Source organism: Egretta garzetta, unplaced genomic scaffold (genome assembly GCF_000687185.1).
Source record: "Egretta garzetta isolate BGI_Z169 unplaced genomic scaffold, ASM68718v1 scaffold287, whole genome shotgun sequence".
Lineage (NCBI taxonomy): Eukaryota > Metazoa > Chordata > Aves > Pelecaniformes > Ardeidae > Egretta > Egretta garzetta.
In genome coordinates this window covers 3,020,788-3,037,402 of record NW_009260435.1, presented here as the reverse complement: position 1 = coordinate 3,037,402, position 16,615 = coordinate 3,020,788, and the positions used below count along the sequence as shown (strand labels likewise).

The window sequence follows — 16,615 nt, the reverse complement described above, 5'->3', positions numbered from 1 at the left end:
CACTTTAGATAGTATGAATGCCCAGCTGAAAGAATTTATTATAATCAACTATGAGACCAAAATCAAAGAAAAACCATGCTTCATTAGTCCTGATATCCTTGGAACTACTCACTTCGTGGAGTTAGGACATTGTTTTACAGAACTTGTCACAAGATGTGCATGGCAAAATCACCTGTAGCAGTTTGCATGTTGGCACAAATTGCCCTTAGCATAGTCTTAACTTTTTGGAGTTGCTGTGTCCATCTAAATATTCTGTGGCTCATTTTACTATGTTAACTATAGGTAGCGGGGAAACACCCACGATGGAAACTATAGATTCGTACATGAATAGGCTGCACAGTATTATTATGGCTAACCCACAGGAGAATGAGAACCTCATAGCCACAGTCCGAGATGTGGTAAACAGACTTGAACGCTAGTGACTGGGTAAGTGCTTGCTCTTAGGCTGCATCAACTCTGTACCTCTGGCACTTGTTCTGACACTGATTCTTGTGCTGATCACCATATTGTAAACCAAAAAGTTTTCTTCCTCAAAGCCACAGGAGCAGGTTGACTTAATGAAAGTCAAATGGAGTTGAAAATATCCAGCAGCATTAAAGGGTTCTGAAATTCCCCTTAGCTCCAAGTTCTTTTGCATAAAGACATAAATAGCTGTTTGGTCTAGTATTCATTGTATTTGTGCAAGGTGAATAAGAATACTGACAGAATGGTGTAAAAAAAAAAAAAAAAAAAAATCTTTATTTTTTAGAACAGGGTGACTAATTTAGAAGAAGGTTCCTTTCTTGAGTGAAGTAAATTTGAAAAATTCTGTATTCGTTGTAGAATCTGATGGTCACAGAGAAATTTTGTTTGTCTCAAGGGGTTACAGGTGAACTCAACCCTGTCATAGACTGAAAATACCCTACAACTGCCTGCTCTGTAGCACCTTCTGGTTATGAAGGTTTATGTGTAAATGAAGCACTGGTGTGTGGTTCAGGCTTACATGTAGCATTTGCTGATACTAATGATCATGTGGCTTATGCATAGATAATTACTGAGCTCATGATTCTGTATTTTTGCTTCTGTTTAACAGCTTGGAAAACTATAATAGGGAACTGAGTAGAAGAACAGATTAACAAAGAAATAACAGTTTTTCTGCATTACTGTGCTGCCTTGCATTTCCCACACCATTTACTCCCCCACATCCCCCATGATGCATAGCACTAGACAGCCATTAGGAGTTAGCCTACTCCTATTTTAACTATGTACATACCTGTATTCTTTAGGCGTTTATTATGTAGAGATCTACTGTACATGCCTTGAATAGTGTTTAGAAATGCAAATAAAGCTGCTTGTGCCATCTGCAAATACGAAGACAGGGCTTTTTGTCCTTTCTGATTCTGACCTTTTGTGATACTGTGTAGAACAGTTAATTACACGTTCCCCATTACAGTGTGGCTTAAGCTAAAAGATCATTGTCCTTCCAGAGGGTAGCCAGATGGAACGGACTATAGTTCTAAGAGATGACTGAGCTCCCAGCGGAATAAAGAAGTGCCTTTACTGCTGCTATTTATGAAGGGAACAGCTTGTCGATCCAGGTCTGGGATTTTTCAGTAGCTCATCAACCTCCTCATTTTCATATACTGTTTTCAATTAGTGTTCAAGCTCAGAAAGAGAATCAGGGGATGGGGAGGCTTTACAGAATGTATAAGAGGGAAAGCAGTTTCTCATCAATCAGTTATTAGAAGGGTGTGCCAGGCCCTGAAACAGATGTTTGTCCTTTAAGCACCTTGCCAGAAAAATCATATCTCAAGGCTACTGAAATCTAGACTTTGGTTCTTACGTCAGGCGGATTCGTATTTCCTAAATGATGAACAATTTTTGTGTTCCTAAAAATGCAAATATCTTTTTCTTGGATAAACTGGATTTAGCTGTAATTCATTTGGAAAAAATAAGTTTTGCTTTAGAGTTCTTACTTGCACTTTATAGTTGAAAAATAGGACTCTGTTCCCTTCTTTCCCCTGCCATCAATACCTTCCATCTTTTCAGCAGCTAAACAGTGTGAAGCAATTAAAAATGTGATTAATAATCACCTAGTTTCATTATAGAGACATGCATGTAACTGCATATAATGATAAAATAATTCATAGGGTTATTAATTACACTGACGTTCACTTGGCAGTGATTATATTTTGTGACAAAATCTTAGAGGGAGAAGGTTGGGCTTTATTGGATGCAAATGTAGAAAAAAGCAGAGCTTCCCTAGAAAAGAGGGAAGCTTTGGATAGAAGGGTTCAGCTGGCATCTGATAAACTGTCATTATCATTGTCCCTTTATTAACATGCATATGAAATATATTCATTCTCCTAAATCTAATCTCTATCAACCAAATAGTCTGTTTGAGGTTGAGACACATTACAGATCAATTTCATAGAAAAATCTATTTGTTATAATACTCTTGGAAACCACTGTACTTCACAGAACTGAGGTGTTTTCTGGTGGCTTAGTACACTGTATTTGGTGACTATTTGACTACACTAGTGAATGTTTTTGGTTTTCTGTACTGCATGGTAAAGAGAACTTCTTTGTGCAAACAGTATATGGGGGAGAAGAGGAAGTTTTTTGTTATTTAGCACTCTGTTCTTTGGGTGGCAACATGAATTCAGTTACAGTTCTGTCTCTGCAGGCTTCTTTGCTATACTTCTTAATATTGTGTTTTCAGATAAATCATCCAAAAAATAATGTCACAGTGCCTGTTTAGTCCTAGCAGATTGTAGTCTTCTAACACTTATTTTTCTGTTTCGTCTGCAGGTCTCGTGACCCAGGGATGCTTTACAAAATTTTTTTGGCCAGTGTGGAATAAGAAGCCATGAGGGAAAGACTAGGGGTGGGAGGCAGAATTGCAGGTTTGTCCTGGTCCCTGCCTTTGTGGTTTGTCAGCAAGACAAACAGATCAATGCATTAAAAGGTCTTAAGAAGCCACGGATGCCACCCACTAAACAATTGGAACTGTCCTCTGTGTAAACATTTAAAAGCATGCAACTTTTGTGCAATCTTCAGTTTCTTAATAATTTTGCTGGGTGTGAGGGTGCATATGTTCTGTGGACTGGCTGACTATGGAGATGAAATCTCGCAGTTCGTGAAATGAAGTCAGCCTATGTGTTGTAGTAATAACTTTAATGTCTTATATTGCCTAATGTCTTCTAGTGTCTCTTTTATTTTGTTTTCATGTTTATCTTGTTGGGATTACCTTCCTCCATTTTAGCTTTCTTCTTTTGATCTTGTTATCTGATACTTGCGTTACTGGATAGCAGCGCTTGTGTTCTCTGCTACAACAGGCAGTCTTCCTTGGTGCACTGTCTTGTCCTACCCTGCCTGCTGTGTTTATATAAGCTTTTCTTAAGCAGAATCCTGTTTTTTTATGTTAGCCGGCAACTTCTGCAATGTGAGTTTGCTCCCTGATAGAGACTGGCTGTGGCTGATGCTTTGTGACTTGATTCTACTATGAGACAGACTTCCTCTGTCCCCCTCCTCTCTTGAAGCACCTGTCTTGCACATAGCATCCTGTTCTTCTGTGAAGGTCTCCTGTTATCTCTTGAAAACGTTTGGTGGAGCATTTTACTACCACAAAGGTCAGTGATAATCAAGACAGAAAGTGAAATGTTAGTTCTACTCAGCAGGGAAAATAGGAATCTCCATTTTAGACTAAAACCACAAAGCTTGCCCTTCCTCTGATATGTTGCTCAGTCTAATTTAATGTTACTGCCTTGGTTTTGAGAGAATGATCTCATGGTGAGAGTGGTATTCTATAAAAAGAGAAATGGGCAGGGGGATTGCATTTTTTCTGCTCTCCTGAAATCACAGTGCTGGGAAGCAATATGCCTGGAAGCAGCACATGTATTTTTGCATGAATTTATTAGAGCAGAGAAGGTTATTAGCAGCTAGGTCCACATAGCAGCCCACAGAATTCTACATTACAGTCGGTAAGTGCTTTCACCTTTTGTACAGTTAAAAGTACAGCCTGTGGAGCCTATAGCATTCAGAGTATTATGTTCCAGTGTGACCTAAATGGCCTTTCACTTATATCAAGCAGAACTCTGCATGCTTGAGTCTGCAATCTTGCTGAGCTGCGCTGCACCTCCTGTCAAAGATGAAGGCACCTACTGTCTGCACTAACTTAATGCAAATCATTTGCTGCCCTCTGGTTCCTGTCAAATTGTTAATTCAGACTTTGGTTGAGTACTTGTTGGACATCTCTGGGCTTTATGGTAGTGGTTGAAATGCTCTTTCTTCCACATGACAATCTCCTTGCTCCATCTTCAGAAATCTTTTAAGATTTCCCTGTTATGAATCGGAGGTTACTGGAGTGCATTGCAGTCAGCATCCCTTTAGTGTATCTGTAATGCAAGTATTTGAAGATTAAAAAGCAGTTTCTTCTTTTCCCACGCTATACACATGGACTTCATTGCTTGCCTGAAGCCATCTCCAGGTCAACACCTTGTATGTCAGGTCTCTGCTTACTCATGGGCTTATTGCTGTAGCCAAGCAGCAAGGATTTCCATGTAAATTCAAGTCTTCCTTCAGGGAGGAAACTCCTTTCTCTTGTCTTCAGTCTCATTTTCAAGACTTTACAAAAAGGAACTTCAATTTGCTGCATTGACCTCCATTTTCCTTAGCATGGATGAGACCAGCTGATGTTGGCATGAACTTTTCTAGTGGATGCTATAACAAATATGGGGGGGGGGGGAATCCTACAGGTTAATAATGTCTCCAGAAGAAGCACTGATACCCTCATCTCCTGTGTGCACCTTGTTTTTTTAGAATTGGTGATATTTGACTTTCACTGAAGTGGCCAAAATGCACTGTATCGCCAAAAGTTGATTTACAAAATTCTAAAGTTCAGTGTGTGGCATCTTACCTAATACATGGAGTGATATCCCATAAAGACTCCAGAAATTGCTATGTAATGTGATAGTAGGATGCAGTTCCAGGCAGTGACATACACATACTGTAAATAAGGTATGGGTGGCTGCAGGCTGCCCCTGCTTACATAAATTCAATGCAGCTATCAGCTCGTGGCATACTGCTAATACATCATTCTGTTGAGTAGCATGCAAGTGTTACGGGATAGGAAATTTAAGGTGATATTATTAGTTGGGGGCTGACAAATCTCTTGCATTTTCCCAGAAGAAAGGAGGGGGAGTGGTATGCCCATCTTAAAGCATCTGGGGGAAGGCTATCTTCTTGCTCACCAGTGATGTGACAGATGATGTTTTGTCTCATTAAGAAGCTTCTTATTTACATTGATTAACCCTATAAAAATGGATTTTGTCTTTCCAGTGTTTTCTGAGTGTCACTTCGGTTTACATTTTTCAGTGTTGGCTGATCAAAAAAAAAAGTAAAAACCGAAGTGGGTGTCAAGGAGATGAGTGGGATAAAATGCTGTTGTCACTTAAAGAAATGTTAAGAGAAATATATGAAAACAGAATCCGTTTGCTGGATTAATGTATTTGGAATTGTTGAGATGCCAAGTTTTCTGTACAATGTTTTTGTAATTAAACTTTGGAGTTCCTTTGTTTTTAAGAAGTTGATGTGCTTGTTTGACACTTGCTTCATTAAAATTGTTCAACATTGAATCCATTCTGATTCAATTTTAACTGCATTTTCATGAAATAACTACTACTAGTGTTGCTCTCTTGTCTGAGAGATTTTGGCAGCTCCACTTTAACCTTTGAAAGGAAGTAATGTGCCCTTTCCCCCTCTCCATCCTAAGTGTATCTCCCTCTGAAAAAGCTAAAGGAAATAGTTATTATTTATAGTGATGCAAACTTCAGAGATCTTTGGTTTTAACTGTTACCAGGGCCCTTCCTGTCATCTGTGTTCCCCAACTTGAGTAACTTCAAAAATGTTGTGTCTCTCCCTCAGCCCTTTTTTGACATCCTTGTCTTCCATTGTCCTCCCTAATTTCCCAACATCATATTTATTTTCTCTTCCTGTAAGAACCTTCTGTATCAAACCTATTGCCCCCACTTGTTTTTCCCTTGTAGATTTTTATCATGTATTTTCCCTTCTGCTTGCTGAGTGTGGAGCCAGACTGTAGCCTTGTGAAATTTGGACTTTGGATGTAGATCCTCCATGGAGGAGTTTAGATGACTTCTGCCTGCACTGGTGCTCTTTCTGAGGTCACCGTGCTGTAAGCAACCATGTGTGTATGTTACTTTTGTGGTCACATCTCATTATTTTGATAGTGAAATTAATGCCTGGTCCTTCTTTATATCAACAGGCTTGGTTCAGACACTATCTGCTATCTGGGACAGACTGCACATTTAGATTTAGAATGCTTTGGAGATTTTGTAAAACACCAACTATGAAATAACAAAGATATAAAAAAATAGAAGGAATATAGGGAAATCTCCTATAGGTGAATAGCAGCCATGTGATGCTGGCTAGTCCAGAGTTGCAGAGGGTAAAAGCAAAACAGGTGCACACCTGGAGGAAAAAGAGCAAAGCAGCAGTAAGTTCATTCTAAGACAAAAATCTGGTTCCTTTCTAACCTGTGGTGCTGTACATGGCATCAGGAGCAGATGTTGGTCAATAATGCTCAATTTAAGATAAGGTAGTATAATATTTCTGCTGGGTTTTTTCTGTCTGTTACCCCCTCTTTACTCTGCTGCCGGTCAATTGAACTGATGATTGATTAATAATCATTTAAGGGAAGTTAGGGGGATTTGAGGGCTTTGGGTTCTTTTATGAGGAAGAGATAACTTCCTCTTTCCTCAGGCAGGTTCCTGTTGATAATGTATTTGGAATCTGATATTGGGTCTTTTTTTAATCTTTTGCTTCAGTTCAGTTGTATCCTTCAGAGTCAGGAGTATGCTCAGGCCTATCGTCTACTTCCACCATAGAATTTTTCTGCTTGTGAACCATGAATAGTTTTGCTGCTGCTTTCTTTCTCATTGCTTGTATTATTGAGGGGTTTTTTAACTTTAACGTTTTTGAGTATATTCATGATTTGCCATCTTAATTGCAAAATCTTTGGATTTTGTGTGTATTGTACCATTTTGGTATGTGGTGAAGCATCTACATCTGTTATGTAATACAAGGAATAACATTTATATAAACTGATTTATGGGTTATATCAATAAACCTATAATTCTTCTGCTCTGGGGGTTTGTTTCTTATCACTTAATGTGTAGACACTGATGGTTTGTGTTTTAAAAATTGGAGTTTGTGAACACAGATTTGAAGCTTAAGTCTGTATTATTACTGGCATATGGAGACCTGTGCAATGCAACTTTTTGAATATTTGTTCCAAAGTAATGACAAGCAAATGCAGCTAGGGTATATCTAAGCACAATTTTTGGAGGGCAGCAAAAGGAAAAGGTGGCTGTGCAAATCATACTAGACATGAAAACATGTGGCTTGCTACTCTGAGGTTTTCTAACTTAGAGAAACACCTTGGAGAAGAGAGGTGTGCTGCTGATGGCAGGTATTACTGAACTATGGCCAGTGTGTCACCTCTATTTCAAAGTTATGTTGGGCAGGAGATGGAATGAATGATCTGTTCTCTCATTTTCTATCTTTGACTTATGTTTCACCCCAGTATAAGGACTGGTTTATTGTGTCTGTTTGCAGCCACAACACAGTGTTCAGACAGCTCTCTAGCTTTGAAAATCAATGTTTATTTTAAACTATCCAGATTTTATTTGTATGCGTATCCTAATAAGGAAAACCTAGTACTGAAATGCCATCAATTCTGTTAATTACTTCATGAAGAGCTGAAGTAATATTTGAAAAGATCTGCATAGAGATGGAGAAATAGAAAAACAACGTAGGAGAAGGGATTGCTTGTTCAGTTGAGTGGAGAATTGGATCATGCGAAAATAGTTAGACTAGGGGTTTAGGTCCTGATCCTGAAGTGCTGAAGCATGAGGTCAGCTTTCTGCTTGTGAATGGTGCCACTAAGTTGACTGACTTACACTCATAAAAGTTGACTCCCCAAATTAATTGCACATCAGTGCTATAGATCAGAAATAAAAAATAATAAAGCACATCTTGAAACAAAAAGCCCGAGGAAGCATGTGTTCTTCAAAAAAATCTGGAAATACTTATTTAATGAGAATGCATTTAAGAAAGTAATGAAACAGTGTACCCAGTTAACCCATTAATGGGATTTGAAGCTATTGCATGTTGCTCAACTTAGAATGCTCCTTTTCCTTCATCTCCTTTACGCTGTATCTTTATATCCAGGTTTGTGTCATCAGAAATTAAGCCCCCGTCCTCCCCTACAAGTGTATGTCAATAATTCACTGATATCAGAAACTGTTTTATGTAGCAAAACATCTGCCCTAGCTTGCATGTTTTAGGGGAAGATAACATGTTCTTTTTTTAACATTATAAATACTACAATGGGATTCTGAAGGGGCCTGCTGGGGGCTCCAGCAGTTGATAATAGCAATATGGGACAAATTATTTTTGCAATATTAAAAGAAAAGGTAAAGGTAAAAGGAAATACAAGGTTCTTCAAGAAAGTGTCAGTATTGGTACATCCTGTTAATTTGTTAGGCAGGTTGCTTCTGGCATGTGGAAAGGAAAGTTTTGATTAAAGAGTTGAGAAGCTCTCTGGTTTTAATAAACAGAAAACCTTGATTCTGCTGCTGATAACTGGAAAAGATTCCAGCTGGTCACAAGTGCTACTGTTTATAGAATAAAGCTTTAAGAAAAGTAAGTAAAGGGAATTATGAAGAATGAAAGCAGGGTACTCTTCCAGACTTACTCACATGCATATGTTTAATTTGAATATTGTAAGCATAAATACTTAGACAATTCGTTAGAATTAATTCCTTATGTGCTTATCTGCTCAGGCCTGGCAACAGGGTTCTGGTGCTGATTTACCCTGGCCCCATAGCTGGCCCTGCGCTTACGCTGGCACAGCATGGTTGAAAAATTTGGTCTTGTTGATATTAAACCATAATGGTGTGTATATTATTGAATTTATGCAAGTTATTCTAAGATATAAGAGGATTCTAAGATCCTCTGCTTTCTCTATTCCTGTTGATGAAATGGTTCATCTCCTAAAGTTGTTAAATACTGCTGTTTACAGGTCTGTAGCTTTGGTCACTTATGCTCTGGAGGGTGAAAGGCATTCTCACTTTTCCCTAGAAGTATGTCTGTGTAGTGAAGTCCATCTGATCTTTTTGTTTATAAATTTGGATTCTAAATACTTACATATAGTCTGCCTGTCCAAATCCTTGGCTGCCAGATATCCGTCTGGCTTCCTTGAATTGAGTACAAGAATGATACTCACATCAACCAAATACCTGGCTGTCTGGGAATCAGAAAGAGGTCTGGTTTTCAATCTGGAGTAATAGTACCATGGGATTTCTCTTCCTATCTCATATCAGCAGTTTTAGTTTTATTAAATCTGTTCCAGTGTTAGTCAAAAGATAATTCCCTCATGTAATTTATTTGAAATAATATTGCTTAATCCCAGGACACTTGCAGAGAAATCCCAAGCTGAAATTTTAGGCCTGTAAACATACTGTTTCAGCCCCTCACCCTTCAAAATGGATGTTAAAACTGTACTAGTATTCTAACTCTTCTCAGAGGAAGTTTCTTTTCTGCTATGACACTTCAAATTCCTGCCCAGGTTGTTTTTGTTTTTTTAATATTGGAGGAAGAGAAGTAAACTGTTTGGACTGGGGGAAAAGATGCAGGAAGTTTATCAGAAGTGTAAGACAGTGGGGTGGCTGAGTCCAGGAGAGTGAAAAGCTCTGGAAAATTAATCTAATGCCTTTCCCAGAAAGGACTGTAGCTTTTCTAGCACAAATGCTGTATATGCTCTGAAACAGCAGTGCACATGCTGTTTTCCTTGTGTGTAAGTATGATTATGGAGGGTGTTGACATTGTCCTCAAAAGACTGCAGTTCTTTTAAAACACTTCTACAGAAGTAGAGCATCTGCTCCTTTAGAAGAAACACAGCTGTATACCGGCATGTGGCTTTCCAGCATATGCTATGAACTTGATATGCTGGAAGGAAGGGTGTCATTTTTCTGCTTACTAGCATTAATAACGAGTGGCCCTGGCATATGTAAATGCAGAGAGTCAAATACTGTTTACAACCCATTTTTTTTCCAGAAAAGGTCCTTCTACCCTCACCCCATTAAAAATCCATTACAGGACTTTGTAGGGTAAGGGCAGCAGGAGTAAGTGGATACGGGAATAGAATTAGCATTTATTCTTGAGGTTAATGTTCACCTTCTGCCAGTGCAGAAATGGTTGAGTTTCTAGGCTGAGAAAGTTTGGATTCAGACCTGAAAATTCCGTACATTCTTGAAGTGCTTTTGAGCAGAAAAAGTAGCAAATGTGAAAATGGAATTCCAGCTGCACCCTAGTTTCAGGACTTCACAGTTACGTGATAAATGTGCATTTCCAGATGTCTGAAGTATCTGCCCACATAAGGAAAAGAATCCATTTTCTACTGGGGGAAACAGTGCCCTCTAATGAAAAATCTTGGTATCTCAAAATGAGAGTGAAAAAGCCTGTTACTGGGAGCCAGAGCCAGAGAGCTTCTGCATGTGGAATTTTAAGTGAATTCCCTGGCTTCATTCTAGGCAGATGGGAGTGCTTTTTTTGTAGTGGTTTTTTTTTTTATAATTATTTTATTTCTTTGTTTCATGCAGATACATTATCCTTTTCCTACTGTGCTTTGAGGGCTGGTGAGGGTAGAAGTGGTACAGCAAGCATTCTTGTGTTACAAGGAAATGCTGGTATGGCAAATAAAACATGAACTCGGTTTGCATGTCTTTGAAGGTGGTGTTCTGACAGCAAGGAATGGCTGTGATAAGGGTTTCTAGTTGGCTAAAGCTGAATCTGTGTTGGCTGATACATAAAATCAGCACAGCTGACTTCTCTAGCTTCCTAACTAGCAGGAACTGTGAATACATAAATCCACATAATGGAAGCTTTGCAACTGTTGGTATTTACATAGTACTGTGCCTTTTCAGAGCTGGCTTTCAGTTTGGGAACCTGGAACAGCTTCACACTTAAACAGCACTGCTAGCTCTCTGGAGCTAGAGTGTATATAGCATGGTGGTAGCTGCTTCACTATGATCTTACTCCAGCCAAGAGCATCCCTGCCCAACTGTGAGCTTCACTAACTCATCAAAATAGTAGAAAACTACCCAGCTCTTTTCTTCCTGAAAGTTTGCTGTGTTTTGTGAATTGGCTGAGCTCTGGCAAGCACTAGGGTTTGTGCAAAGTAAGCAGAGGATCAGAGAGAAGGGAGAGGCAGGAACTCCTTTCTGGAGGTATCTTGCTTGCACTTTGGCTCACTGTTTCATGAAACTGTACGCTGAAATTATGGGGGGGCACAGGCTATAGAGAACTATCCCCTTTTCAGCATCTAAAGTTGTCAGTAAATACATGACAATCTAAACCTAACTCCTGGCTTCATGCTGTTGCCTTTATCTGTATGTTTTCCTGTCCTGCCTGCCTTTCCCTCTCTTGCCCTCTTCCTTTGTGCTGTTTCAGCTTAAAACCAGCTAAAATCAACTAAGTGTCTCTGCCAGCGAAGATTTTTCCTATAGAGAAATTTTTTCTCAATGAATGTCATTGGAGGAGTAGTGAATTTGGAAGGGGCCCACAACTACTGCAGCTGAAGTGTTTAGAAACAGCAAAACTATGGAAATAAATGTTTTAAATTATCTTGTCTTCTGTGAAATGGGGGCAACAAATCAACCCAGCAACAGTGCCGTTCTCTCTGGTACCAGTTTCCAAGCCACATACTGACAAAACAAAGTGAAGGTATAAAATCAAAACTGCTTAATCGGGCGGGGGGGGGGAAGGGGGAGTAAGATTATTTTACTGATAAAAGAAAATACACAAAATAACAAATTTCTCCCTTGGGGTATGCATTCAACTGTAGAAAGAATGTTTATGGAGGAATACGTTGTGCATTTAAGCATGCTTCAAAGAATGTATCCTTTCTTGTAGAACCTTACCTTGTAGAAATTCCTCCTAATAGAATTCACTCCCAAGCATCTCAGGTTTTTTTCCTTTTTTTTTTTTTTTTTTTTTTCTTTTTTAGACAGTAAGTCAGTAGAACTGATGTATATTACCCATGGGACAGCTTGTGCAGGGGTAGCTTAATCTGGGTACATCCTTGCCTTGAATTGAAAGTCTGTTGTATTTAATGGGGTGTTAACTCAGTTTATTCTCTGGGATTTGTGCAGTAATTTTATTGCCTGCAAAAGGAACAATTTGAAGCCAGATGAAGTGTAGGTATACTCTGTAACGTGCCTGCTGAGCTTGACAATGATGCCTGGACATGCTTACCTTATTCTGATGTTTATATTTTCTCGTCACTTCTCTTGCATCTCTTTTTCTGGTAGTTCTGCTTTGAGTTTGAGGGTTATTTCCCTTCTTTCAGGAAATAAATATATATGTACTGTGTCTGGTCTGTTTCCAAATCTAGTATCCCATCTTTGACTAATGCACCCTTTGATTTGTGCAGGTTTTCATGGGCAGAACCACAGGCAGGATGTGGTTTTTACATCTTCTTCAATATATCCCAACTCTGACTTAATCTTTGTCCCTTCTCATCTTCAGTCCTGGCCTCCCCTATGACTCTTCACTGCTGGAGTCTGCTCTTTGGTTTGTACGGAGTCACTCATTTGGTGCTTTCTCCATCTCTCTGAATCCTGTTGACATTGTCTAAGCTTCCATGGAAGTGACTGCATAAGTATTCAAAGATCCTCCTTAGGAAGTGACTGTTACACAGATGCAATTTTGCTTTGGTACCAACCAGCCAACACTGCGTGTCACATGGTATTTCATGGATAATTGCTGTCTAGGCCTTCAATTTTAATTAAATTATGCTGTAAACTACCATCTACCAAGGCTTCTCATACTCTGGTTTTGTTTTTCCTATGTTGTTTTGTTCTGATTCAGTCCCATACAACAAGAAAAGATATGTCAAATGTTCTTGGCAGTACAGAGAAGCGTAAGGATAATGGTGGATTCTGAAGTCAGTTTTTACTAATGAGGCTCTTTGGTAGTTGAGTTCAATGATGTTGTAGCAGAACCTCCAGTGAATTACAGCCCAATACAGTGATAATGTTAAAGAAAATGGCTTCCTCTAATGCTGAAGCACCAGCAGAACAAAGACAGAGGGGAAATCAAAGACAAAGAACAAAAATCAACTTAAAGCTGACTGACTGTGCAGTGTGACAGACTTTATAAAAAGACTTTTCTCAGATGCAGCTGTTCTGTGAGGGAGGATGGCATAGATCAACATCCATGCCTTAGGACACAAAGCTGAATTGTTCAGTCTTCTTACACAGGTGGTCTGAAAACATCTTTGTGGTAAGAGCACAGACAACGGTTTCATGAACATTAAAAACCATTTGGATGTTGCTAAATTACTAGGCGGTGTGTGTTTAATGTGAATGAGACACAATGTCACTTCTGTTGAACTAGCCTGAACACATTATGTGGTGTTTATGCTGGTTATAGAGGACAGACAGCATTAACTTCACCAGAAACTCTTATGGAGCACGCCTGTGCCCAAACTAATATGAAGTATCAGCTTTTTGTCTCAGTTCAGTTTGTTGTCTTGTGGTTTTGACTTTTTTGATCTAGTAGTAGGTACTTCACAACTAGATGAATTGTTTTGTGGAGCCAAAGCTTCACAGGAAAGTTTTGGCCCCCTTGAAATTACTGAAAATTTAGTCACTGAATTTGCTGGAGCCAGGATTTCATCTGCAGTCCTCAGCAATTATATATGTGGTTATGGACTATCAGTCTGTAGGGAAGCTGAAACTGGCTCTGCAGCTTTTCCTAGACTCATCCAGTATCTCCAATCTTGCAGTACAGCTTCACAGAGGAATCTGCGTGGGCTTTCTCCTAAGAAAAATCAGAGGAACTCTTGCAATGCAAGACAAGATTGAAAAATCGTAAATTTCTTTGGCTAAAATAGCAATGCTCTTTCACATATAATGGGGTCACTGTTTCTCTGCTGAGTTTCTCATAACATTGATACTTACCAGTTGGGTTCCAATCTGATGATAAAATATCTGCACTTTAAAATCCTAGCAATGAGAGAGTTTCAAATCACAAAAATGTCAGTCCGGTCACTTAAAGAAACACTTTTATTACTTTCCATCACTGCCACTACATTTTTTAATGACAGGAAATTTCAATTAGATTCTGAGGTTCTCTAGTAGTATATTCCCTGAATCCAGTATTTCATTATCCAGGGCCAATGCTTTTTCAAATCACAGGAGATCTTTTGAGAGGAAGGTGTCCTCAGGGTGAAGTGGGAGGACTGAGCCTGGATCCAGATCATATAGGTTCCGTTTCCAGGTTCCGTTTCCAGGTTCCAATAGACCTTGTGTGTGACAGATACTTTTTTCTGTCTCATGTCTGGTCAACGTACTAGTAAAAGGTACTTGGATACTTCAGTGATGAGTATGAGGAAAGAACTGATGTAGGCAGAGTTCTTGGACATGCCATTTGTTTTTCTCTGCTTCAGTTCTTCATTGTGCAAATGAAGAGCAAACATCATCCATTTAGACTGAGAGCTGCCTGAAAAAGGGGCTATGACTTAGCCTGTGTCAGCAGTGCCCAGGCAATATAGCTGTCATCTGAGTAGGAATCTATAGGCATTATTCTGTTAAATCATCTACCTCCAATAATAGTTTTGGACATCTTTAAGAGGATTAGGGATTGGAAGTAGTGATGTCTTGTTGGCTTTTTTATTATTACTTAAGGTAGACTTGTGATATCTTTTTTCTGTTTGAGATGTGCTGCCTAAAATAGTACAAATATTGCAGCTGAATCTTATTTTCATTATTCTTTCTCAAGCTCTGGCATTTAAGAATGCAAGCAGAAATGATATCTATACAAGGAGGTGGCAAAGGTCTTGTGTAGTCTTCTGAAAACAGTCCTTGTGTTGTTGGCGTGGCATAGTAGTCAGAAAATGCATCAGGAAGGTATAGTGGATAAAAGAGAATGAATGACATGGCTCAGTGTGGGAGCCAGAAATAACCTTTTGACTGGGCTTGTTCACCTAGCCAGAAGTTATCAATATAATGAAAGTGTGATTTTTAAGGACTCTTAAGCATAAAGGTGAAATCTGCCTGGATATGTATTTACGTTAAAAGACTTAATTTTGGTGTGGATGCATTGATAAAATGAAATGATCCAATGTTAAAATCAGTATCCATACAGTCTTACATAATTTAACTGGATCAGTTTAGAAACTGATTTTTAGCATACTAATGAGCCCTGTCTGGGTTTATTGTCTACAGAGACTGCATAGTAAATAATACCATTGCAGAAATTTGTTTCTCAGGATCCTAACTGCTCCCTACTCCACAATCTGTGTCTTCTTTTCAATGGACTATTTAATGTCTTCTGAATTTCAGTCTTGCTCCTCACTTAGATCGGGGTGAAGTGTGTTTCTGCTGCTTTTTTGAAGATTTCAAACAAATGACAGGCTTCTACAAGGGGTTTAACTGGAGAGGTGTGAATCCTGAGTGCTGCTTCAGCTAAGGAAGCAGTGGTACTGCCAGGAAACTTGGACTGTATTTAGGAGCTGGTCATCATGCTGGGAGGATGGAGCTGTGTACAGAAGAAAACTAGTTAGTCAAAATTACCTTTTCCTACCTCTTCTCCCCTACGTAAGGGGGAAGCCACTGGTGAGAAATCTTGTTTTATTAATATGATGTGACCTTGGGAGAAGAGGAGAGAACAGGATAAAACAGATCAGGTTTAGGCTTCACTGGTAGAAGTGGAGCTGGCTCAGTTGCTGCCCATGAGGGAAAGGTTCCCATCAGCCCAGATCTCCCAAGAGCCGTTGTTTGCTGAGCTGCTGTGATGAGAAGGTTCAGAGCTAGTGTCAGTCTGGATGGTTCATTAGTTTAAATGTCTGGTTTTGGGAGGTATGTTCTCAAGCAAAGACTTGTAAATATAAAATAGGCTAGTGAAGTTATCTTATGAATATTCACTTGTTGAATTTACATTTTTTTTTTCATCTCTGAGCTTCTAGAACAGAGCCTTACACAGAGGACAGCCCTCCCATCTGTCTGAATAAAGTCTGTGATGGAAAGATTTTGCAAAAACAGTACATTATTGTTCAGTGTGTCCATACTGTCTTGTTGGTATCTTTCAGAACACTTTGAAGGCCCAGCCATTGTCACCTGCAAGCTCTAATTATTCAGGACTTGAGCAGAATTTTTATCTCCTGTGAACCTTTCAATGTATTGACTGAAATGGTGGAGGTGCAGGTGGAACTGATAATACAATTTTGCCTTGAGAGACTGGGGTTATTTGAGTAGCTGTTCTTGATGAACTTGGGAGAGGGCAAACATCTGATACATGCTTGTTGGGTGTCTGGAGTGGGTGCTTTGGTACTACAGGGAGGACCAGCTGTTAGGGTGGAGGGTTATCACTAGAGCTTGCAGAGATACGTGTCTTGTCTTCTCTAGACATGTTCGCCACGGCTCATGACCTCTTCTGAAAGCTTTCGCTATTGCTGTCGGTCCTGTGCTTTCATATACTCTGCAATCATTTGAAAAAGAATGAAATACATAAATAAGGGTATGCATTCTTCACAACCCCCCCTTGCAATACT

The 16,615-nt window shown here is 39.2% G+C and overlaps 1 protein-coding gene across 7 annotated transcripts in view; it reads left to right on the top strand.

Moving 5' to 3' along the window:
* HMG20A (high mobility group 20A) overlaps nucleotides 1-13,307 on the top strand; it is a 52,097-nt gene extending 38,790 nt beyond the window's left edge. For 4 of the 7 annotated variants that reach the window (XM_035899310.1, XM_035899312.1, XM_035899313.1 and 1 more), the window contains 2 exons: nucleotides 283-426; nucleotides 2,791-11,634. In XM_035899310.1, coding sequence (XP_035755203.1) covers nucleotides 283-419 — 137 coding nt within the window. In that variant the 3' untranslated portion in view covers nucleotides 420-426; nucleotides 2,791-11,634. Of the gene's footprint in view, nucleotides 1-282; nucleotides 427-1,466; nucleotides 1,578-2,790; nucleotides 11,635-13,296 lie in introns of those variants that run through there. The other 3 variants (XR_004842643.1, XR_004842644.1, XM_035899314.1) reach the window with 3 other exon arrangements.
* Nucleotides 13,308-16,615: the final 3,308 nt, after the last annotated feature.